This window comes from Suricata suricatta, chromosome 2, assembly GCF_006229205.1.
Source record: "Suricata suricatta isolate VVHF042 chromosome 2, meerkat_22Aug2017_6uvM2_HiC, whole genome shotgun sequence".
Classification (NCBI taxonomy): Eukaryota; Metazoa; Chordata; class Mammalia; order Carnivora; family Herpestidae; genus Suricata; species Suricata suricatta.
The window spans coordinates 17,445,314-17,470,865 of record NC_043701.1 but is presented as its reverse complement, the minus strand read 5'-3'; the positions used below and the strand labels follow the sequence as shown (position 1 = coordinate 17,470,865).

Below are 25,552 nucleotides of genomic sequence, written 5' to 3'. Positions count from 1 at the left end.
CATACTGTATAGGAGCATCTTCTCCAGAAATGAAAAGCTGGGATAACAGTTGTTATCACAACATCTGGTTACAATTTAGCTCTTCATGTGTCAAACATAATAAGGGTAATTACTCAAAGCTGTCATCTTGATCCTCTGAGGTAATCAGACCCAACGCATCCCCCAGGGCGGTTGGTAGCAGAATTCAAACCTGGAAGCCACTTGAACTACAGGTCTTCTTGAAGGGAGGCTGTGGGTGCCATTCCCAGGGGGAGTGACAGCCAGAGTACAGTGTGGCTTGTGGGGGGTGCCCAGGGGCTCCGTGACTGACACTAAAGAAATCAATCCAGGCAGCTAAAAGCTTAAGCCCATATTTGCAGCCACCAGCGTAAAGCTTGACAGCTATATTTCTGTCAAGAGAGCATTTTGCAGCAATTACACAGTCATTCCTTGCATTTGTAGTACACTTCATTTACTATATTTCCTTTGAGCCTCACAGCCACCTGCGTGCAATGGTCTTGATGCAGAGATGAAGAAACAGGCCGGCATGGGTGCCGTGGTCTTCCCCAGGCCACAGAGGGAGCAGTAACACGTCTGCTGTTTCGTGTCTGCTGTTTCAGCAAGAGCGTGGGACTCATGAGGTTATTTAAGGTTTTGGCTGCATATTTTTTCTGTTCATCACATTGAAGACTTCCTGCCATTCCTTTCTGGCCTGCCAAGTTTCAGTAGATAGGTCTGCAACTACTCTGATAGATCTCCCTTTGTATGTTGGGGCCCTTTTATCCCTAGCTACTTTCAGAATTCTCTCTTTATCCTTATATTTTGCCAGTTTCACTATGATATGTCATACAGAAGATCGATTCAAGTTACATCTGTGCCTCTTGGATTTCAATGTCTGTTTCCTTCCCCAGATTGGGCAAGTTCTCAGCTATCATTTGTTCATGTAACCCTCTAGCCCCCTTTTCTCTCTTTTCTTCTTCTGGAATTCCTATGATACAGATATTGTTCTGTTTGATTGCATCACTCAGTTCTTGAATTCTCCTTTCATGCTCCTGGCTCAATTTATCTCACTTTTTTTTGGCTTCCTCTTTTTCTATAATTGTGTCTTCTAATTCACCTCCTCTCTGCCTCTTCAATCAGTGCAGGAGCCATCTCCATTTTATTATGTACCTCATTTATAGCATTTTTAAATTCATCACAACTATTTTTAAGGTCCATAGTCTTTGTAGCCATAGCTTCTCTGATGTCTTCCATGCCTTTTTCAAGCCCAGCAACTGATTTTATGACAGTTGTTCTAAAGTCTTGCTCAGTTATGTTGTTTATATCTGTTTTGAGCAATTCTTTAGCTGTCATTTCCTCCTGGAATTTCTTTAGAGGAGAGTTCTTCTGTTTCATCATGTTGGTTAGCTTTCTGTCTCTTGTAAGTTTTAAAAGCTTGTTATGCACTCTGCGCCTGTGAGATCTGCAAGTTCTGCTGTATTAAAGGAGGCTCATTGACTGTCCATGGTCTGTCCATTCAGGTGGTGTTCTTTTAATAGTGTCCCTTGGTCTCTCTTGTGCCTTTGGTTGTTTTAGTTCTCTACTCGTAGTGATATTTGGAACTCTCTGCCATGTGCACTTCGGCTTGTTTCTTGAGGTAGTCCTAGGTAGACTGATAGTGTCAGGAACTCAAATCATAGCACAGCATTTTAATTAGAAGAAGCTCTGTTCCACCAATGCCATGTCTGGATATCTAGGAAAGGATCCTACCCTGGCCCACAGCCATGACTTTTTCTGGGACAATACGGTTTTTAAAAGCAGGAACAGCAACTTACGGTACAAAAAGAGGGTGAGCCACTCTCTTCAATCTCCATCCACAGGTTCACCCTATTTTAGGTTTTTAATACATAGCTTGATAGTATTTTCTTCCAGTCTGTTGGGGATCTAGGTTTGTTTATGGTGTTTTTGTTTTAAAATGTCTATAAAATTTAAGTTTGGTAAATTGATTAATATTTTGCCTTTTGGGTCTTGTATTTTGAGTTTTGCTTACAAATGTTTTCCTTAAGGATATAAACATATACTTCTGTATTTTTGATAAGAATGTATATTCACTGCTGGACTATTTGCTTAATGGTTATCTCTGTCACTAAAATATGAGCTCTAAGAAAAGAGCCACGTCTGTTTTATTCTCAACTATATCCCTAAAACACGTCATAGCCTAGTACCTCGGTGTTCAATAGATGACTGGAATTAAAAAAAATGATATGGGTATTATTGACAAGAAAATACAGATGTCGCTGGAAGAAAGTCAATTTATGGAATTTGGGTATTGTGAATTTTAGAAAAGAATTCTGTGTACATTCTGTAAGTTTTACCCTTAATTTTGAATTCTGGATTTTACCAGCAATCCCAAAATAATTACAAAATGCTGAATTTTTGGAAGAGAGTTTAAGGATCACAGAGGGGTTAGTTGGTGAGCTGTTCCTTCACATGGATCTGTCTCCCATAACAGACTCTTTAATTTAAATGCACAGCTTTGTGGGTACCAATCCCTAACCTTGGAGACTGAGGTGTGGTTTAAGAACGTCCCCTACTGTTTGGCCTTCTATGGGCCCAAACCTCAAGGTAAGCACTTTGATCCCTTCACCCCCCCCCCAAAGTCCCCCAGATTTTCTGCCATGTCTATGGTAATCTGTGCCACTCCCTTCCCTCTCTTGTACTCTCACACTGATAAGTATTCTGGGCAACATTAAATCATTCCGATTGGGTCCATTTCAGACATATGCCAATCTCACCTAGGCCCTTCATATTTGTTTACCATTCTTTTTATCTATACTTTTACCAAAATGGTGATTGTGCATTGGTACATCTTCAAGCTCCACATCCCCATTCTAGGCCTGGTTTCCTCCTAACACTGAGCTGATTCCCTTAACATTTCTTGTCTTTACCTCAAAACCCTATCTCTTATTTGCTACTATCTTGGCGGGAAAAGTATCCGTCTTACTAAGAGTCAACCTCCACTTGTGCTCTTGGTTCTGTTCAGTTGTTTTCTTATTTAAATTTACTTTTTCAAACATTTTGTCTTCTCAGACTTCTAATGGGCTCATGACTTCTTTTAGGGTGGGAAGGAGTCTTTTCCTCTGTGTTTGTGCCTCTCAAGCTACACTCTCAGTATCCCTTTATCAAACTTCTTGGCAGTAAATGATTTCCAATTCTTTAATTCCTAGCCATTCTCCATTCTTCAATCTTGCAATTGGGTTAAAAAAATTTTTTTAGTATCTCCACTGGATTAAAACCAGTCCCTTGAAGATTATTACTGATTTCCTGCCAATAAAATGTAATAGCACCCTAGCCTCCAAAATTTCCTTCCTTCCCTCATTTATCAAACTGAAGGTCAGGTAGTATGCTAAACCCAGGGCATGTGTAAACAAAAAGAATCATCCCTTCATGATGAAGTCATATATAAGGTACTGCGGGGTAGCACCACCTGAGCTTGCCTAGGAGTGTGAGGGAAAGCTTCACGGAGCAGACGGCCGTGATGGGGCTATGAATGGTGTGTGTGCTCCAGGTGAGAGGACAGATATGCACATAGTCTCATGAAATAGAGAATATCATTCTGTCTGTTAGGGGAGGGGGCCCTCCTAGCAAAACTTAAATTTCATTATGAACGTACTGGAGGTGGGGGAGCTTTTAGAGAGAATCGACAGGGAGGTGACATGACCCATTCTAGATGCTGCAAAACCACAGGAGCCAGTGTGTGTGTGGACAGTTAATCGTTAGCCCCACACCCTGCAGCCCTCTCCTCTCATGGTTCTGATCCCATCAGGATCCCAGGTTAGATCCTGCTAAGAGGCAAGGTGGTAGACTGTGAAAGATGAGAGAGAAGCGGCTTCATGTCTAGAGGCGGTGGCTAAGGGCAGGTGGGTGGCCAGTGACCAATGTGGGTTTTTGGTAGCTGCTTCCCAGACACCTCCTGAGAATCACCAAGTTGGTGTTGCAAGCAGCCAATAGCTCTTGCTGAAGGCTTTTCCAACTCCTGCAACATCCATATCTCCTGAAAGCCAGCAGAGATCCTCCTGACTTTTCCTCTCCCTGCCTTTCTAGTGGGTGTGGAATCCCCGGTTTCCTGATGGAACCCTGATAGAGAATGCCAGTTTGAATAATTCTTGCCTAGAAATGGTCCTAGACTGACAATATATACACTGCTTTCCTTTGTTTCAGACCACTCATCCCTATTTTTCCCCAATATATCTATCTCACCCTCTCCCCTATGAAGAGGACTCCAAACTATATTCTACCTCTGGCCTTTCCCCTAAGTCCCACCAAAATTCCCAACTATGTCCTGCACATCTCCTCCTGGATGACTTGCTAAAACCTCAAACTCAACAAATCCAAAACCAAGAACCATCTTTTTAAACTAGTTCCTTTTCATGAGTCCACATTTCTTTTAAGCACAATACATTTATTCTAGTTATCTGGCTCAAAACCACAGCCATACTATATTTCACTCTCCTCCAGGTAAATATTTATTGAGAGGCTACTATGTGCTGGGCGCTTGGTTAAGAGCTGAGGCTAGAAGGGTTATTTAACAAGCAGATGTGTTCCCTGCACTCAAAAATGCTTACAGCCTGGTGGAAGGTCTAGGAGAAACCTAAGAAAGTTCTGAAATTATTTTACTTTTATCCTTTAACTGCATCCAATAACTTGCCAAGATTCAAGTTTCTGAAATCCTTCTTGAATTCTTTCCCCTTCTTTCCATTCACAACCCGCTTATCAACCAATAACCTTTTGCTAGACTATCTCTCTAGTTTGCTGGCCAGACTTTTTATTGTACCATGGACTTTTTTTTATGTTTTGAGAAAACATATGCACATATTATATTTTGCAGACAATTTCAGGGAGTCCTCAATGGCCCCTCTGAGGTCAAACTCTAGGTCCTTTAGGTCCTTTCATTAACCAAAAGGACCTCCAGTGTTTCTCCCATCTTAGCCATTTCCATCTAGAACTGTATATTCATAACGCACAATCCTATCATATCTCCCCCCCCAAAATAGAAATTGTCAGTGGCTCACTTCCTGCAATGGCAGTACCCAATCCACCCTCAGGCTTTCTCTCTCATGAGCCTCCTGCACAAACCCCAGGTCTCTTCCAAACTGAGATGCAATCCCCAAACATATCCTATGCAATCTCATCACGAAGTCTTTCTTCACTCAGACTGTACCCTTCACCTCCCAAGTCTCAGCTTATCTAAAGCTCTCAACAGTTTAAGCCACTCTGACATTTTGTACTTCTGACACTCACATTCAGTCCTTAGAGTTGACTATTCACATGTTTCCAGATTACGAGAGTAGAGATCATTTTATCTTTGTACCTCCTGAAGAACCTGGCATTATGCCTGGCCCATAGTATATGTTTGAAAAAGTGTTAGACTAAATTAAACCCAAATCTCCCTTTCACATTTTAGTTCCAGTTGTGTCTGCATCCTATTTCCTTGCTTCTGTAACTGTCCTTCAAATATCTGAAGACAATTACTTTGTCCTTGTTCCTTATCTGTACAAAATCCAGAAGATACTGGCTAACTTGGTAGTCTAATTTAATGTAAACAAACTCAATATAAGCACAAAACAGTCAAGAAGTCCCTGAGGGTTCTATTTTCCAACCAACTTTTGACTCACCTTCTGTGATTTGGGATAAAAGGTGTCTCTTCACCTGTGATTTGGGATAAAAGGTGTTTTCTTCCACCACCACTTAGCTAAAATAAAGGAGAAACAGATAATCTCACTCTTACCCCAGTAATGCTACAAATACAAACGAGAAATTTGGCAAAGCATTTGAAGCTTTGGGACAGAAAAGTAGTATGACCAATGTCATGGAAAAATGTGATTGAGGATGGGTAGTAATTAGTCCTAGCTCTGCTATTAAATTTGTGACCCAGGACAAGAACCCAACTTCTTTGGGCTTATTTACCTGCTTTATCTGCATATCATGGAGACTAATAAAAGCTGAGGAATGCACACTACTGGGACAAAATTCAAAAAAATCTCCTGGATTATATGTAATATGCATGGCATTTTAATAACAGTATTTCAGTTTTGCAAATAGTTAAGGTAAAAATAAGAAAGCTGGAGATCATTATTTCTCTAGAAATGCTCTTATTTATAAGCCTTAGAGCTTTTAAATCACCCAGCCCACACACACACACAAATGTATTTGGCCTTTTAATTTCTATTAATATACCTTGTACACCTACTTAGTTCAATTATGAAGGGATGCTGTGGAAACAGGTAGCATGACCATACTTACAAACAACTGCCTAATATGCTCAGTTTCCCGCAGGGATGGATCAAATGGAAATTGGGCAATTCTTTCTTATCAGATGTGCCCTAAACATTTGAGCCAACATTAGTGTTCTTTCCCAACTTGTTTGGGTTACTCCCAAATAAATAATGCTTTTTACCCTTTAAACAGTAAAATCCTTGTGGGAAGACTTTGTTGACATGTACCTACTCACAAAGTACAATTCGTGTACAGTTAAGGATAGTGTATTCTTTTCTCCTCTGCAATTTGTAGAATCATTCTAATTCAATGTAGCCTAGAAAATGACCTACATCCATGACTTGCAACACTGCCCCCCTAAAACTGCAGTAAAACTTGCTTTTGACATCCAGATTAAAATTTTAACCATTAAAGTAATTCCCATATGATGAGCTTTTGAAAAACAAACTATTGACTACAAATCAAAAGAGCTTCACTGGAAAAGAGAATGTTAAAAAGAGAGAAACCATTTCAAGATAAACAAAACAAACGTGGGCAGGTGCCATTCAAACCAAGGAATCCACATTATGGTGGCTAGTGCTCATTGGCCAATAGCAAGACGTTATCTCTATCTTATTACCTGACAATTTATGTCTCTTCACTTACAAAAGTCAGAGCACAAATCTGGACTAAGATGTAATATGTAGATTAAACCTACGTATTTCATTTCATTTTTTCCTAAAGGTCTACTGAAATTAGAATAAAGAAAAAATACGAGAACAGGAGAGGAGACAACAAAACCGACAACCCAGAAAGTAGATGGTTGAGTGAACTCCACTGCTTTGACAAAGCACAAGCCAGTAGTGGGGAAAGCTGAGATCGAAACCGATTTACACCAAAGAATCTTTGAGAACACAGAAACTGACAGTGCCAGGTATCCCTAGAACCAAGGATAAAATGTGCAGGGTGAAGATAAAATAAAGACTATTGAGGGGGCTTGGATGGTTCAGTAAGTTAAGCATCCAACTTCGGCTCAGGTCATGATCTCGTGGTCTGTAGGTTTGAGCCCCACATCGAGCTTTGTGTTGACAGCTCAGAGCTTGGAGCTTGTTTTGGATTCTGTGTATCCCTCTCTCTCTGCCCCTCTCTTGCTCTGTCTCTCTTACAAAGAAATAAACATTAAAAAAAATTTTTTTTAAATAAAAACTACTGAGAAGCCCGTTTTAAGAAGTTACTTCCCTACGTTCATTCCCCCCTCAACACCATGGCACAACAACATGTCTCCTAAGGGGGCAGATGTCTGGAGACTTAATCCCGGGAAAGGGAAGATCTCAAGACAGGGATTAAATAAATAGATGCATAATGAATACAGAGACTACTAACATAGCTCTGGCGGTCAGACCCCGACACTGTAAGCCAGTCATCATACAACTCTTCTCTACAGAACTGACCAACCCAAAAGGCCTAAAGAGATTGACACCAGGGGTTCCCCAACACAGAGCCCATCTAGATCTTCCAAGAGGGAAGATCAAAGTTAGCAAAGCCGTATCCTTCCAAACCTTTCTATCAGCTTTTTATAGTCTTATTCCCAAGCAGGTAAGCAAGGATCTGAGAAATCTCTAATATGAAAGAGAGATCAAAGCAAATAGATAAAACCAACTTGGAGAAACGGAAACAACCCCAGGAGAATAAAACTACACATATAAACAATAACACTGAAATAAAACTTCCTAGAAAGGGCAAAGACACAGATGGAAAACTGGAAAAAAGAAAAGCAGAAGTCTAGAAGGTCCAATATTTGAATAATGGGATTTCTAAAAAGGGAGAACAGAGAAAATAATAGCAAGAAATTCATTAGTGAAATAAGAAAATTTCCCAGAACTGCAGGACAGGAGTCACCAGGTCTTAAAAATCTACCGTGTACCCATTGTGTGCAGCGCAATGAATTAAAATTGAGTTAACAAAGGAACCTCATTGAGAAATTCCAGAACACTAAAGATGATTTTTTACAAGTTTCCAGAAAGGGACAAAAATAGATTACATATAAAGGATCAGTATTGCTTTGGGCTTTTTAACATCAATAGTGGAAACACTATAGAAGACAGACTAATGCCTTTAAAATTCCAGGGGTGCCTGGGTGGCTATCAGTTAAGCATCCAACTTTGGCTCAGGTCATGATCTCACAGGTTGTGGGTTCAAGCCCCACATCAGGCTCTGTGCTGACAACTCAAAGCCTGGAGCCTCCTTTGGATTCTCTGTCTCCCTCTCTCTGCCCCTGCCCTGCTTGAGCTCTGTCTCTCTCTCAAAAATAAACATTAAAAAGTAATTCTAAAGGGGAAAATATCTATAATTTAGAATTCTACATCCATCAAACTATCAACCGATATTGCCCTTCCAGCTATGCAAATTACTAATATTTATCTCCTACACACCTTTCTCAAGAAGTTAGCAGAGGATGTCACACCAACAAAATGGGAGAATTGAAAAAAAAAAAAAAGTAGGCTATAACATACAGGAATATAGGAGGGGGAAACACACAAGAAAGGAGAGAGTTGAAAGGAAATACCAGGAATGGCAGCTTTGCGCCAGATCTGAGTATTTTGACCCAGGATAGGCCTACTGAGGGCTGTTGACACCAAGGCTCCTAACACTGCTCTTATACCAACAGACTGCCTAAGTCAGTTTGGTTCAGGTTCTTTTTCATACTTATCTGATTTTAACCAAACCTAATAACATGTCTGCTCTTTGTACCATGCGCTGGAGGTTGAATTGATCAGCCTATGTTAAACACCTCAATCCCACAGGTTATGCTGTGGCTACTTCAGAGGACTGGAGGGAAGCCATGGGGAGCTTCGATACAGAAAAGAGACAGCAGACTACGTCTCCAGACCATGTCTCTGCCAGGCATCCAGAACTGGACTCCCAGAACAGCCCTGCCAGATGCCCACGGTGGACCCTGTTTCCGGGATTCATTTGTGATCTTACATTGTCTTCCCTAGAATTGACTTATATAAATTATGAGGGAAGCTAAAGCCAGACTATGACCCAGATAATGTTTCGTTTATCTTCTCCTAAAAGCCTTGGTCTAATAGTGACAGTACTGCCCTTTCCTTCCACAGCTAGCTAGATTTTGGTTTCCTACTCAGCCTTTAAAACCCAAACAAACGTATTATTCAGAGATACACACGTCAGTGACAGGACTCTAAAGAAGAGAAAGATTAACACAAATCAAGAGAATAGTTCCTTGTGGATGGTGAAAAATGAGAAGGAAGTATAACTGGAGGGGGGCAGAGAGGAGTCCTTAAGATAGCACTGGTCCTGTTTGACCTGGGTGGGAGGCACACAGGTGTTTATTTATTATTACTCTTTAAATGATAAGTTTTATAGTCTTATGTATGATTCATTGAACATACATACAATCAATCACAGCACATATTGCAAGGTTGAATTTCTCTTCTTTTACAGGAAAAGCAATGTTCGTGTTGATACACCTGTGTCTCAGGAACACGAATATCCAAGCCGTCCTCCCCTCAAAAGCCTTGATTACAACTCACTGCTACCTGAATATTATCTGTGTGTTGGTCTATCACTTTGCAATGCAATGGGAAAATGCAGGAGGCCGAAGCAAAGTTCATAGGACATACAGCTGCAGTTTCTAGTCTTCGATCAGAGTAACATTCTAATTAAAGAAAAAAAAAAACCCCAATTTATTATTCAACTGCTCAACCTCTGTTTTTGGGGTGACATTTGAGATCATCCTGTTCATTGTTCAAAAACTGTGTGGAAATTTTTTGTGAGTTTTGTTGGGTTATTTATTGATTTATTTTGGTTTTTGGTAGCAAACTGAAGTACAAAGCATAGGTAAGAAACTGAAATCAGTGGGAAATGCAGGACTTACAAGATCTACTTAATTCATTTGACAAAGATTCCATTAATGGGTGTGCAAACTCCAGGTTCGGACTTGTCAGTGTCATCCAAGCCGGGAAATGCAAACCACTCTCAGGAACCTGGCGGGGAACATTTCACCCCGCTCACCGCCCGCTGCTGGTCAGGGATGTGGCCCTCTCCCACTGCTAGGTACTCCCTGGAATGGGTTGGTCACAGATTTGTCTGTGGGATGCCTACGTCAGTGTCCTCCCAATCTCTTCCTACCACGGCGCTCACACGCGGGGCTGCATCTCACACAGCACAGTGGCCCTTCCTCCCGCCAGGTCTTCTCAAGCCAACCAACACCTCGGCGCATCTACGGCCCATCTGCGCCCGCCTGGCTCACGAGGTGTCTGTTGGGCAAGTCTGGTCTGGTAATACAATAGCACAGGGAAGTTATCTTCTACCGAAAGCCACTGGGAGAGGAAGTCTTGAGGACAAGATGGGCTGATGTTCAAAGACGGTGAAGAATGGTGATAAGATGAATTCTTTTTCTAATTTCTTCTTCTGCATCATTTTTCCTATTGTCGAAGAGCTGAAGACCGACGGGAACACCTGACGACTGCTCCCACAAAATGTTTCAATCTCACATATGAGAAAACGGAAGAACAAAGACAAGAACAACCCAAGGGTCATCATCAAGTTTTCTGTTTTATTTAAGATTTTAGTTTTAATTCTGAAGAGAGAGGTACATTTCCTTGTTTTTAGTTTTAGCATCAGGTTATAACCAGGTTTCTGTTTTCTTTTCTCTTGTCTTTTCAATACTGCACAAACGTCCAGAAACTACAGGGTTAAGTAAAAGCTGCAGGCAAGGAGGTCAGAGATTTGCTCCTGATGGTGACTGGATGGCCCCAGAGCAGTGCTGTCTCAGAGTGCCCTAGTCAGGCGACTTTATGGTAAAAGAAAAAAAGATTCTGACAGAGGAGAAAGACTGAAGAAATTATATTTCAGCTCTTACGTTATGCATAGGTATTAAATCTGTGAATACTTTTTCTTTAAGACATTTGAATTTACTTTAAATCTAAAGCCAAAATTTTTTTTTCTCCTTAAAAAAAAAAGTCACTTCTCCCCTCCTTATCAATTCTCTAGCAATAGGCCAGTTACTGCTACATACCAATTTGTCTTTCCATCAACTTCCAATAAATTCTTTTGCTTAACGACACAATCATGTCCTCTCCACCAACTTGCCAAAAGAACTAAACATTAAATTAAATTAAAAGCATGTTCCGCAATGGTGATAAGCTGAATACAAGATGGATGCCAGGACCACCGCTTTCCCCCATGCACTTAGCAATCTCATTTCAATTAACCTGGTTTTCAAAACTTTTGCAGTTGATAATGCATTTACTTGACCTTTCCTAAAGATTAATCGTCATTTTCTGCTAAGCAGATTATGTCATTATTATGCGCAACAGACAAACAGTAATTTTCTAAGTATTGAGACTGCCCTTTGATTTCTTTTTTTTTTTCCCCCTCCTTAAAAAGGCATTTTTAGGAAACATTCAACAGTGTCACTCAAATGCTGGATCAACAGAAACTTTTACAATTAAAAAAAAAAAGATGGTAATGACCCTGTGATCGCGTTGCATCTGGGGGTGGGTAGAAAAACAATTGATCAGGAACTGGATTCTTCAGAACGTAAGAACGAGAAGGGGGCTGTGGGCGGGCTGAGAGGGAGAAAATAGGGCGGGACAAATCCTGCACGTTTTAACGGTCCCTCCTCCTTCCCTAGTGGCGGTCCAGTGTTGAACTCTGTAGTAGATCTGTGGGGGTCTTGCTGGGGGGTCTGAAGGCTGTCTGGAAGCCTGGAGGTGGGGAGTGGAAGCTGGAAGGGTTTGAGGGAGGAGGGTAGGGGCTCCAACTGGCTCTGTGCAGAGGGATCTGTGGGCTGAAGGGGGCGCTGTGGTGGGTCTGCGACGGAGCAGCGCTGGGGCCGTCCATCTCTGTGAGGGCCTGAAGGGATTTTAGCCAGTGTGGAGGATTGTCGTCTTGAAGAGAGTCTAAACTGTTTCCTGAAGTTGCTGGGATACCTAAGGAGAGAACAGAAAGCGGGGGGAAATGGTGAGTTTGTGAAACAGGAATAAGAAATCCATCAAACAACAAAAAAATCATGTCTCAGGTGATTAGCTTATCCAAAAAGAAACAGAAAACTTACAAATCTTAAACTCCTTCCAAAGGAGACCTTTTTAATCTTATGTTCTTTTTAATCCTCTGCCCCCAAGGACATGATTCATTATTAGAGAAACCCATGCCTCCTCTTCAACGACACAGACACAGACATCGTCCCCCACTGTCCCTGAGGCAGAGCTGCAGAAAGGAGCCCCCAGAATGGGATGCCATTATTTCCTAATCGTGCTTCGCCTTCCTGAACAGGGGTACGCAAACAAGATAGCCTTATAATAGAGAGCTTTATTTTCAAAAGTGGAGTATGTTCCTTTTAAAGGGTAAGTCAGATACTTTTGTTCTTTGAGACCTGAAAAATGCGCACGTGCTGCCAGACGTTAGCACCTACTTACACCCAGAGAAGCAACCGAGGCACCGAATGCCTTCTGACAGAACCAGGCCAACACAGCTAACCAAGACTGCGGGGCCCCAGAGGACGAGACAGGCCGCCCCACGCCTATGGCTTTGTGGAAAGAAGCCGATGTTGAAGAGACCTCTGCGTGCATTTAATCTGCGCTAAAAACCGAACGGATGTCAGTCAGTGGAGCCGAAGGAGTGAGAAAGTTACCTGTGATGATGGCTGGGTCTGTCCAGCTGCCAGGGCTGTCCCAACTCAGGCTGTCGGTGGCGGCGGGGTTGGACGTTGGTGCAGGGTGGCTGGCGTTGGAGGGGGAGGAAGAATTGGGCAGTCCGCCAAAGCTGATGTTAATGTTGGGCAGAAGTGCCCTTAGCCCGTCCTGCCATTCCTTCATATTTAAACTCTCTACAGAACTGCTGTTGTCTGGGAGATTTACCAACAAAAAAATGAAAGATAAAAAAAAATAAAAAGCTGATGTTAGAAACAGATGATGTTCTTTCGTGGTTAAGCGGAAGAAGAATTATTCTTTCTTTGCTGAGCATTTAAGATGGGTTTTCCTAGCAAGATAAACTTGGTTAGGATTTCTCTCGTGAGCTCAGAGCCCCTGAAATAAGTGAGGAAGAACTTGTTCAAAGATCAGGAGAGGGAGCGTCTGGGCCTCCTTAGAGACTCGTCACCAATTTGCTCTTGTAAATCACGAAGCAGGTGGCTTAAAGACTCACTGCTACAGACCGCAGTTTAGTTCCAGCTACGTTATGAAGTTTGAGGTAGTGAGGCATTTAGCCAGCTGAGCTGACTTATGCTCTCAAGCCTGCAAAGTTCAATATAGGAGCTTATTTCTGAGCCCGGTAAGTGGAAGAAAAGTCGTTTTATGAAGAATAAACATAAGCCAATAGAAAAGGAAAAATAATTAAGTTCTTCCTGATGATAAAACTGGTAATGCATTTCAGAGGAGAAAGGCAGTAATGAATAGGCTTTTGAATTTGAAAAGAGTATTTTTCCATTAGTCATAAAGGCCGAGCAGGCAGGGGCTAAGTTACCTTTCAGATGGGATAATTTCCAGCACAGCCTGCCTGCTCTATTCCAACAGTTCTACCGATCACTTAAAACTCAAGTCCTGGAGTCCTACAGTTAGTTCTCCGGTTCTCCTTATGAATAGTGTCATCCATGACGAGACACATCAATGTGAAAAGGCTATTTATAAGTTGTAACTAAACTAATTTGATCTACTACCACCATCCAGAATCCACAAACTAACTAATCAGTTGGAGGGGAAAGGCGAAGCCTAGGTGCTGGAATCATTGTTTTATTGAATATAGGAATGTAGGTCAGACTACCAACTGAGGTTTTTGAGAAGAGCATAGAGAATTGACAAGCAATCACCATTGATGATGATGATGATGGCGACGACGATGATGATGATGATGATGATATTCTATCAGGCAGTCTGTGCTATTTGGTGAATTCAGAATTTTCTTTTTGTAATTTCACTTTGCACCAATTTACTGCTCTGTGTATCAGGTTTCAGCAAGTGAAGCATTTAATCCTACTGGCCTTATTCATAAAAAAAACCAAACTACAACCAAACCCATCAAAAGTCATCCCTGAATTACCAAGATGAAGAAACGGCAATTTATGCCATTGAGACAAGTCAAGAGAAGGGAGAAGAAAGTCTTCAAACCTACTTTCATTTCACAATCAATGCAGTTTCCTAAGGCTCCCCGTTCGCATCTTACTTTACATCTGCACTGAGCTGTACAATTTACAAGGCTTTCTCACGCTCATTTACTATTTCTTTTGGCCCTCATGCTGTGAGGTAGGCGGAGCAGGGAGAATAATCTCCATTTAGCAGATGAACACACTCCAAAATAATCTGCCCATGGTCACATAACTAATAAAGACTTGAACCCACACCCTGAGTTTTTTTTTTTAATACCACCAAGCTCTCTCTCTCTTTCTCTTGATCAACACTGTATAGACTATTAATTGACTTTTTTATGGGTCTAAAAGGCCCATGACTAAAAAAAGGTGAAATCAAAACACAGCAACATTATAGTATATCCGTTGGCCATGAGTAGCATTTTAGAGGAATATTTTGGCTGAATTAACAGAATGGACTTTGCAGCCAGGCCGGGAGTGGGAGGGATTTCTAATCAACAATGAAATCATCTATTTCACCCTGACTCCAACTGCATGTGGCACTAACAGGATTATAGTGACAAAGCTCAAAAATACTCTCCAGTACAGGGAGGTGTGGTGGCCATGGCATATTCTAACCTTTAAAGTGATCAAATCATCAGACGGGAATAACTTAACATTGTTTTCAACTAACGAGAAACGGAAGTCTACACAAGGAAAGCTGCCTAGGAGGGAAATAAAATCCCCCCGATATAAAAAGATGATGTATAACTACGTGGAAAAATTCCAAGGAAGATTAATGCTCTTGACCTAGGTAGCTGAAGTCCATAAGAAGCCTGTGCAGACGACTTGAGTCCCTCTTTTCCACTGAAGAGAGAAAAAGAAAATACCCCATGACGCAGTAATACCAATTTTCTCCGAACTTTTGCTTTACATTTAGTGAGAATTGGAACTAAGGAACCCCTAACTTTACATTAACAGAATAGTATTTGCATTTATATAAAGTTTATTTGAAAACTAGCATTTCACCCAAGTCAAAAGACATTTGTTCATGGGCAGGGGATATAGGGGAACTTCGCACTTTTGATTCAGTTTTGCTATAGACTTAAAATGCTCTAAAAAATAAAGTCTATTTAAAAAAAAGATGTTTCTCTGATTTGAGACTAATGAAATCAAGCAAGAGTACAGCAGACCCTTGAACAACACAGATTTGAGCTGCATGGGCCCACTCACACGCAGTTATTTTTTCTGATAAGTACAGTATGTCCTGTAAACGTATTTTTTTCTTCTTTAGGATTTTCTTAATAACATTATCTTTGCTTTAGCTTAGTTTATTGTAAGAAAATGATATATAACACATATAACATACAAAACATGTGTTAATTGACTGTTATCAGTAAAGCATCCTGGTCAACAGCAGCCTATTAGTAGTTAAGGTTTCAGGGAGTCAAAAGTTATACATGGATTTTTAACTGAGCAGGGGGTTGGTGCCCCTAACCCCAAGTTGTTTAAGGGTCAACTCTATGTTGGCCAAAGAAAGTCGCATTCGGCACATGATACAGAAACAGTGATCATCCCAGGTGATCTATGAGTATCAGATACCTCGAGAAATAAATAAGCTAGTTTATAATTCTTACAATCTTGCCAAAAAAACAAAGTCATGTATCTGACATCTCAAGACCTGGACAGCATGAGTGACCAGTTCACAGTGAAGCTCTTCAAGTGTCACAGGGAAGTGGACTGACATCTTTAGCTCTTGGAACGGGACCATAATTCCAAGTGGCTTAGAAGAGAAATATTCTTCAGCTTTCTCCGCTACTGCTATGCAAAGTGTTGGCACAAAGAATGGGCAAGGGAAAGGAAATTAATTAAAGTCTAAGTTCATCAAAATAGGTCTCTCAGTCCAGCCATACTTGAAATCACGTCCTTCCCTTCCCCCTCCTCCATCCCTGCCTTGGATTCAAATTGGTTCTGACAACAAGGGCTTCTGGTAATCCATTCTTTGCCATACACAATAGCAGGGGTTGTTAACCTCAACACCACTGACATTTTGGATTACATAATTCTTTGTTAAGGGGTTTGTTCCGTGCATTACAGCATCTCTGGCTTCTCCTGACCAGATGCCAGGAGTCCACACTTCCCAGTTGTGACAACCAAAAGTGAACCATTGACACAAAGGAACATGGTTCCCTTGTTTCTAGGACTCTGAAAAAATCCCACTCAATACATATTTCCCCTTTAAACAGTACCAGAACTTTGACCACTGGACTCAACCTGATGCAGCTTCATTTCCTTTTATTGATATAGGACTTCACACTGGGGTGCAATTCAGTATGTACAACTCGGTAGGTCTAATGGAGAAAAGACTGAGCTGAAAATTGCAGATGGACTGTATAAGGTCTACATGGTAATTCATACAACCTTCGGCATATAAGTAAGTCTCCTAATAAATATCCCAGGACTCTATTTCATAAGTAGGAATAACATCTGCCTTAGTCTCTTCTAGGGACAAAATGAGAGAAAGGAAAGCAATCTGAAGCCCGTGTATATTACTTGATAAACGCCTAACAACTATTTTTTTTTTTTAAATCAGTACTCAATACTGAATAGATAGACAGTAAACTTCCCAAGAAGCCAAGGTGGAGGACTCCTCACTTGCCAAAAACTGGCTCTGTGCAAACAGTCTCCTCCAAGGAACATAGGGACAACATCCAGCATCTGCATAAAGGGCCTGGGTAGTCGACCTAACTGATAAGCCTTCTCACCAAAATACTGCAAAGACGAGATATGTGAAAGCACCTGGAACTTTCCACAATCAAAGAACAATGAAAATCAAGTTACTGAACATATTTTATATTAGAAATGATACTGACTTTTAAAGTATTTAATTAGTTGTAGTATTTAATCCAGGAAGAACTGTGCATTTTTAAAGGATTGCTAATAACATTTAAATGTTCTGTAACGTTAAAAAAACTAATTTTAATTTATAGTTTTCAAATATATAAAACAAAATACTATTTTCAGTACTAAATAATTTGAGGGCAGGAAAGCAAGTCGAAATGTTTGTAGTAGTTTTATTTTTCAGTGTAGAACTAAAAAACGTACAATTTAAAGTACCTTCAAGATGCCAGGTACCACATGCTCATACGCCACGATGTGAGAAGTATCGGCATACTTTCGGTTTCCGTGGATCAGAACACCAGAAAGAAGAAATTATGTTTACAATTCGGTCAGCTTGCTAATTACCTAACACCCAGTCCATAACAAGTTGATTCCAGGACATTAAGCAAGTTGACAAATCTAGTTTTTGGCAACATTGAAAATTACAAAATGTATGTGTTAAGGCTGCCATGATGAAAGTCAAAGCAACTATTTGCTGAAGGCGTACGGTATGCATGGAAAACAAATATCTTACTACTCTTATCTCTTTGCTCTCAAGGAGTTTAAAGACTAGACAGTGAGACAGTGCAAATACGGGAAAAGTTCAACAATTGTCGGAAGAGCAACAGAAGAAATGTCACGGGGTTGTACATGACTGATAAACGCTATAAAGTTTAGTAAAAAGAGACGTCAGTGAGGCACACCTGTGGCAATGTCTGGGGGTGTGGGGGCTAAAGAACAGGCGCAGTCTTGCATTTGTCGAGTTGTTTTAGTTACTACATAGTCACCCTGAGCCTGAAACAGCCACAACAGGTTGAAACTATCTTTGGTATTTTTACATAACATTAGACTAGTCCCAACATTAACTAGGATGTACAGAAGAGACATGTTTTATAAGCAAGGGCCACACGGCTGACCCTGACACCATACGGATTTGAACAGCACAGGTTCACTTATGTGTGGATTTTTTTCAGGAGAGCACTATTAAATATATTTTCTCTTCCTTAGGATTTCCTTAGTAATATTTTATTTTCTCTAGCCTGGTTTGCTATAAGAACACAGTGTATAATACATATAACAAACAAACCATGTGTTAACCATTGATGTTATTGGTAAAGCTTCTGGTCAACAGTAGGCTATTAATAGTTGAGTTTGGGGAGAGTCTGAAGTTATATACAGATTTTTGACTGCACGGGGTGGGGGGTCAATGCCTCTAACCCCTGTGTTATTTGAGGGTCAAGTATATTATGAGATAAAATTAAGCTGTATTCTGACATCAGATCTTTCACCGAAAGTCATAAATCAGGAAAAGATTAACGGCTTAGGCAAGAACACACAGCATTATAGTGGCTAAGTAGGTTTCTTTCCTTTCTGTTCCTCAGTTTAACTGCAATGTGTTAATCATTATGAATTGATAGGTAGCAAAATTGTGGGGAAATCTGCTCCTTCTAGGTTGTCACTGGTGGCAAGCTAGTGAGTTTTCCCAGTCTGCCTAAAATCTTCACCCGAAGGACTGATTTTCAAATTGGTTTCAGACTTCAAAACCATCTCAGGAGCCCACGGGGAGAAAGCTGAGGACAGGGCACGGGGACAACCCGTCTTCCCCCCATCTCCCCATCTCACTTTCATGTATTTCACGTATTAGAGCGCCATGTAAGTCTGCATTTGAAAACCAATACCTGCTGCTAAACATGAACACAGAAGCTCTGTGTGTAATGACAACACAAGGAGATAAAACACACATTAACGGAAACCTGAAAACAAAAGGCCATCCCGAGTATTTATTTCCTCTACTACAATCTGTACCACCAGGTCAGGATTTTCTGCCTCCTCTTGAAGGTCTGCCTCTACTTTCCTTTTGGCACCACTTCTGCAAGGTCTTTTCACATAGCCCTTGTTAATTACACTGGCTAGGCGCAACTAAATTCACAAACCCACCAATTTCTCTACTTTCACATATGGGTAGGGACAACTGGCCCACATATATGGCCTTAGGCTGCTTTATTCTCACCTACAATCCCTAGGGTGAGAGACCTCCTGAATTTCAAGTTAAATTTCAATCAGTGGCCAAACCCATCCCAACTGGGCAATAGTCATTGAGAGTCCCAAATATGCCCATAGAAGTTTATCTTGCTCTTCAGTTTTGAAGCTTTATCTAATGGTTACTCCTCAGAGCCTCAATTGTCAACCTCATTTTGTTTTCCAAAAAGGTTTTATCTTCCTTACTTTTACTGCTGTCCAGAACAGTTCAAAGTCAAAGGCTCCCTCCAGTGGCTAGCTTACTTAGGGAAACAAATCTTTCTTGGTAGAAGCAATTGTACATTTGAAATCTAGTTCCTAATACGGTACTCCTTGCCAGCTAGATTCTCAAATATTCATGTACTTTTTAATGTTTATTTATTTTTGAGAGATAGAGAGACAGCAGGAGCCGGGGAGGGAAAGAGAGAGGGAGACACAGAATCTGAAGCAGGCTCCAAGCTCAGAGCTGTCAACACTGAGCCCGATGTGGGGCTTGAACTCACAAACCATGAGATCATGACCTGAGCCGAAGTTGGATGCTCAACCAACTGAGCCATCCAAGTACCCGTAAATGTTCATGCAGTTTTAGAAGGACACACTGTCACTCCGTCTCAGGCACTCTACCCGTCTCTATGGACCCCCACCTTACCCTGTTATATGTATTATTTCCCATCAGTTTTGGAATGTCTCTCCATCAGCATATCATTTTAAGAAAGCCTAAACTTTCTCCAACTTCAACAACGTATCTCTAAGCAATTCAAATACAAAAGAATTATGCTAGTCCTGTATGTTAAACCAAGCTTTTTAGAGCCTACAAATTTCTCCTAACAGAACTTGAAAGAGAGCTTTATCATAACGGCACGCTGCACTTTTTAGGTGAGCCGCAGAAATCATTTCAATTTATCAACTAAAATTTGCAGGGAAAATGACTATTTTGTGAGTAAATTCTTTCAGGTTTATGAAAAAGATTCTATTCTACTTAAACAAAAAGAACTGCCACCCAAATTTCTAGGATTATGTTTATTATAAAGCAAGGCAGACCAGTTCTGCAGAGCAGATTTGCTGGGGCACAAATATCCAAAGGATTTAATAGATTTGAAAGAAGAGATTAGACTAAGGAAAAATTCCGAAAACTCCAATGGAAAAAAGTTCTGAGGACCGAAGAACTTGAAAAAGGAGTAATAAAAAAACCCAAAATTTATTACTACAAATAGAAGGGAAGCAGAAATAACACACACAAGAGAGGGTCAACTAAAGATGACCTGGGATTCCAGGATTCTAACTTTACTTCGTGCCTTTCTCCTTGTCTAAGATGCTTTCCCGATCTCTTCAATCTCCCAAAAGTTTAAGTCTTTTCTCTCCTGCTCAGGTCATTCAAGAACAGCACTTGTGGCCTGAACCACACACACTGGGCAGCACACTGTGCTGTGACACCACTGTGGCTGCTGGTCACCCTTAGTGTACTCACACCTCGAGAGGCTACTGCAAAGCCCCTAAGGGCCTATTTTGTACACCCTTCATCACGTTGCTCACTCAGTGTCTTAGAAACCTGATGAGCTTCAAGATATCTGCTGAATCTTGAGAAGAGCTGAAAAATCACTTTCCCCTAGAAAGCCTGTTTAATTCATCTGTATAATACTATGAATCGAATCATTCTCTCCAAAGAGATGCAAATCCTTCTGAAAGCAGGAATCAGCTGGTTTTGGGGGCCGAAAGGCTTCTCTGCAAGTAAACTGAGGGAAAGGAGCCACTATAATGACATGTTTTCAATAGTGCTTGAGATGCACGTACACTGGCATGTACACTTTTTAAAACTCAATGCACCAAAACTAAATAAGGATTGCTTGGATGAAAATAAATGCTCTTCTGATATGAACAAAGTCCAAGAAAATGGACTCTTCTGCTATTCTGCGTGTAGGGTAAATGGTGAGTTGAAAAGCTCAGAGGAAGAGAAGCTGATTGATATTGAAGAGGACATGGGCATTCATACGGAACAGAAAGCAGCAGAAGCAGCTGATCTAAAATATAGGAGAAGCATTTAAAAATATAAGTAGATGTGTTTTAAACAATGTGTATTTAACTTTTATTCTACTAGAATGTTCTAAAAGTCTGTTTTAGGGGAGAATCAGATCATTTAATGGAAAAACATGTAGATGTTTGTCCTTTGAAGGACCGAAGGAAGCAGAATCTACTTGTAAAAAATGGGAAAATACTTACGGAAAGATGTCTGCATATAAAGCTATATAAAGAATGAGAAAAAGATACACTTACAAGTTAACGCAAAAGATACATTCTCAGAAGCATTACAGCCTGGATTAGGTGGAAGGTGAACCAGGACATACAAGAAACAGAGCTAATGGATGGGGAGGGACAGGAATCAAATATAAAAAAACCTATAAAATCTGAAAATTGGAAGTCTAAAGGAAAGCATTCAAGTGGACACTGAGCAACAAGAACTAAGCACAGTGAAGAGATCCAAGGATGATCAAGAGAGCTTATCATCCAGGAGAGGACACAGAGATCACCAAATGTGGTTTCACCAAGACAAATGACAAAACTATATAGACATGGGGGGTGGACAGTGGGCTGTGAACCACCCTAACACCTCTGAGATCTGAATCTCCTAGAAGAAAATAAACCTAATAAAACTGATTTCCTGACCATCAAAGAACTGGTTGGCTAGTGTTAATATAACATAAGCCCTAAGAGTCTGTGACATAATTTTAGGATTTGCAGAAGCAAGAAAAGAGAATAACTAGACTTGAGTTCCTGGATGGCAGAAATTCTGGCTATTTCTGCAATTGCCACGGTACACTACAATTACTTATGTGCTGGCTTTCTCCTTCTACTACTTCCTTCCTCTAGGAAAGGGGCCTCGATTTAATCCTCTCTGTATAAACAGTGAACAGTCCCTGAACCTGGACCTCAACAGGTATTTAATGTTTCCTAACTGGACAGCCACGAACATTTTGCTTCCAGGTTTTTGGTAAAGACAGCTTTCCAAAAAAGGAGAAACAACAACAACAACACCAACAACAAAGGATGGCTGAGGGTGGTCCCATGGTTATATAGGAGGCAGTGATTCACAGGCCACAAAAGATGCCAAAATATGACTTTCTGAGTATACAAGAATACATGATATTAATAAGGAAAAGACACTGAGGAGAAATCTAAAGGAATCAGCTGTTGCACCAAGAGTATCACATGGAATTAGATCTGAAAATAAAGCTTAGAAAAGATGATGGAGGTAAAAAACCTACCTGTCATAATCCTTGAGGACTAAAATCAGAATACATAATGATCTGAAGGTTGTGGCAAATGCTGAAGGAAAGAAAAAGCTAAGTTTGGAATAGGAGAAAAGTAGGAAAAGCCAATGCTCAGCCTGATGTCACAGCGCTAAGTCCCAAGAGAAGGCAGAGAGCTATGGAATTCCAGCTTCATTTTGCTTCTTTTCCATCTTCTTTATAAAAAGAGCATGGTCCTCATAACAGAAAGGACAGATTAAGCAATGTGGAGAAGAGAGCTGTCAGTAAAGATGCAAAGACAGTTAAAAAAAAAAATCACTCAATTTAAACGAGTTTAAAATTTTTAGGTGCAAAATGAATTCTATTCCAGGGAATTAATCCTCACAGATGTGATCACAAAACCACTGTTAGGTGCCCTGAAAAGGAGAAAATGGCAGATTCTAGAATCTATATGCTTATAATTAGCTCTTGGGAAAATTCTGAAACACATTAGGAACTGGATGATTTCTTTAGACATGAAAAGTTTAGCAAGCACTGCTCCTCTATTGCTTGCATTTGGGGGCATTTTTCATGGAAAATAATATATAGCATTTTGGTTAGAACCTTAGCTCCCTTCCAACTGAAATACACAGGAAGGTAAACTTTAATTTTGAAGCCAAACAGGCGGTCATGGAGGCAGCTTCTACAGTCAATTGTTTTTCACTGGAAATTTCCTCTTGTCCCATGATCCCTTTCCTTATTCTACTGCCTGCCCAAACTCAAGACTTTAAAGCCGGCTCCATTTCTGCTCCACTGACACATCAGCTCCATAAAACAAATGGAATAAAGTGATCAATGAGAGCCAAAATGCAGTTCCAGAAAGATCCAATCATATCAAAACAATTTATTCACTGGATGGGCTTTCTAGGATAACCGAAGTATTAAGTATCTTAAATTGAGCAGTTGCGGGTAAGTCTCCTGACGGTCATCTTTTGGGATAAGATGTAAAGTGCAGCTTTGGATTACAGCAGTGTTTAGAGGACTTTTCACAGAACTTACTGTGTGTCAGTTTCTATCCCACTGACAGTTGCACCAAAACCAATAAGATACTTGGAATAAACCTAGCCAAAAAGGTGAAAGATCTGTATTCTGAAAACTATAAAATGCCGATGAAAGAAAATAAAGATGACACACACACAAAAAAAGTTAAGCCATTTCATGTTCATGGACTGGAAGAACAAATATTGTTAAAAATCTATGCTGCCCAAAGCATTCAATGCAATCCCTATCAAAATATCACCAGCATTTTTCACAGAGCCAAAAAGAAACTAAAATATTTAGAGAACCACAGAGGACCCCAAATAGCCAAAGCAATCTTGAAAAAAGAAAAACATAGCTGGAAGCATCACAATACTGGGCTTTCAAGTTATACTATAAAGCTGTAATGATCAAAACAGTATGGTACTGTATGGCACAAAAAAAAAACCAGACAAATAGATCATTGGAACAGAACAGAAAATCCAGAAATAGACCCAGAATTATATGGTCAATTAATCGTTGACAAAACTGGACAACATGCAAAAGAATGAAACTGGACCACTTTCTTACATCAAAACAAAAATAAATTCAAAATGGATTAAAGACTGTGAGACCTAAAGACGTACAAATCCTAGAAGAGAACATAGGCAGTAACTTCTGTGACATCAGCCACAGCAACTTCTTTCTAGGTATGTCTCCTGAGCAAGGGAAGCAAAAGCAAAAATAAACTACTGGGAGTATATCAAAATAAGAAGCTTCTGCACAGTGAAGGAAATAATCAGCAAAACTAAAAGGCAACCTATGGAATAAGAAGATATTTGCAAATGACATATCTGATAAAGGGTTACTATCTAAAACATACAAGGAACTCACAAAATTCAACACATAAAAAACAAATAATCCAGTTAAAAAATGGGCAGAAAATATCAACCGACATTTTTCCAAAGAAGACATATAAATGGCCAACAGACACTTGAAAAGATGCTCAACATCACTCATCAAAACTGCAATGAGGTATCACTTCATATTTGTCAGAATGGCTAAAATAAAAAACAAAAGAAACAACAGGTGTTGATGAGGATGTGGAGAAAGGGGAACTCTCTTGAACTGCTAATGGGAGTGCAAACTGGTGCCACCACTGTAATGAAGTAAAATGATATGGAAGTTCCTCAGAAATTTAAAAATAGAAGTACCTTATGATCCAGCAATTGCACTGCTGGATATTTACCCAAAGAATAAAAGAATACTAATTCAAAGGGATACACACACCCCAATGTTTACAGCAGCATTATCTACAATAGCCAAGATGTGGAAATAACCTGTGTCGTCCAATTGATGAAGAAGTTGTGGTGTGTGTATGTATAAACACACACACGCACACACACACATACATACAATGGAATAATATCCAGCCATAAAAAAGAATATCTTGCCATTTGCAGAGATGGATGGATGAAATTCTGCCATTTGCAAAGACATGGAAGGAGCTTTAGAGTATTAATCTAAGCAAAATAAGTCAGTCAGAGAAAGATAAATACTGTATGATTTCACGCATATGTGGAATTTAAGAAACAAACGAGCACATGGAAAAAAAAGAGAAAGAGAGACAAACCAAGAAACAGACTCTTAAGTACAGAGAACAAAATGGTGGTTACCAGAAGAGAGGTCGGGGGGAGATGGGTTAAATAGGTGATGGGGATTAGGGCCTGCACTTGTGGTAAGCAGTGGGGGACATATGGATTGTACGTATGGATTGTTGAATACTATGTTGTACACCTGAAACTAATGTTACATTGTACATTAACTGGAATTTGAACAGAATTTTTCAAAAAATAGTAAGTTTCTGTGATACTGCTTCCCTTATCTTTGATTCCATGTTCTTTATCATGCTCACCAAAATCTACAAAGTTAATTTAAATCTGCAAATGAAAGCAAATTCTAGAGATGACAGAATCAGTAATAAAATAGCTATTCAATTAAAAATCATCAAATTCTCCACACAAATGCTATTAATAATGTTACCAATAACATTTAGCTATCTCTTTATAATCACGTAGTTCATTCACTAGACAAGCTTGTAAAATGGTGATAC

The 25,552-nt window shown here is 40.1% G+C and overlaps 1 protein-coding gene across 4 annotated transcripts in view; it reads right to left on the bottom strand.

The window, feature by feature from the left end:
• Positions 1–10,823: 10,823 nt before the first annotated feature.
• Positions 10,824–25,552, bottom strand: part of CNOT4 (CCR4-NOT transcription complex subunit 4) — a 138,267-nt gene continuing 123,538 nt past the window's right edge. For 2 of the 4 annotated variants that reach the window (XM_029922958.1, XM_029922964.1), the window contains exons 11-12: positions 12,872–13,084; positions 10,824–12,170 (exon numbers count right to left, since the gene is read on the bottom strand). In XM_029922958.1, coding sequence (XP_029778818.1) covers positions 11,869–12,170; positions 12,872–13,084 — 515 coding nt within the window. In that variant the 3' untranslated portion in view covers positions 10,824–11,868. The remainder of the gene's footprint in view (positions 12,171–12,871; positions 13,085–25,552) is intronic. The other 2 variants (XM_029922970.1, XM_029922978.1) reach the window with 1 other exon arrangement.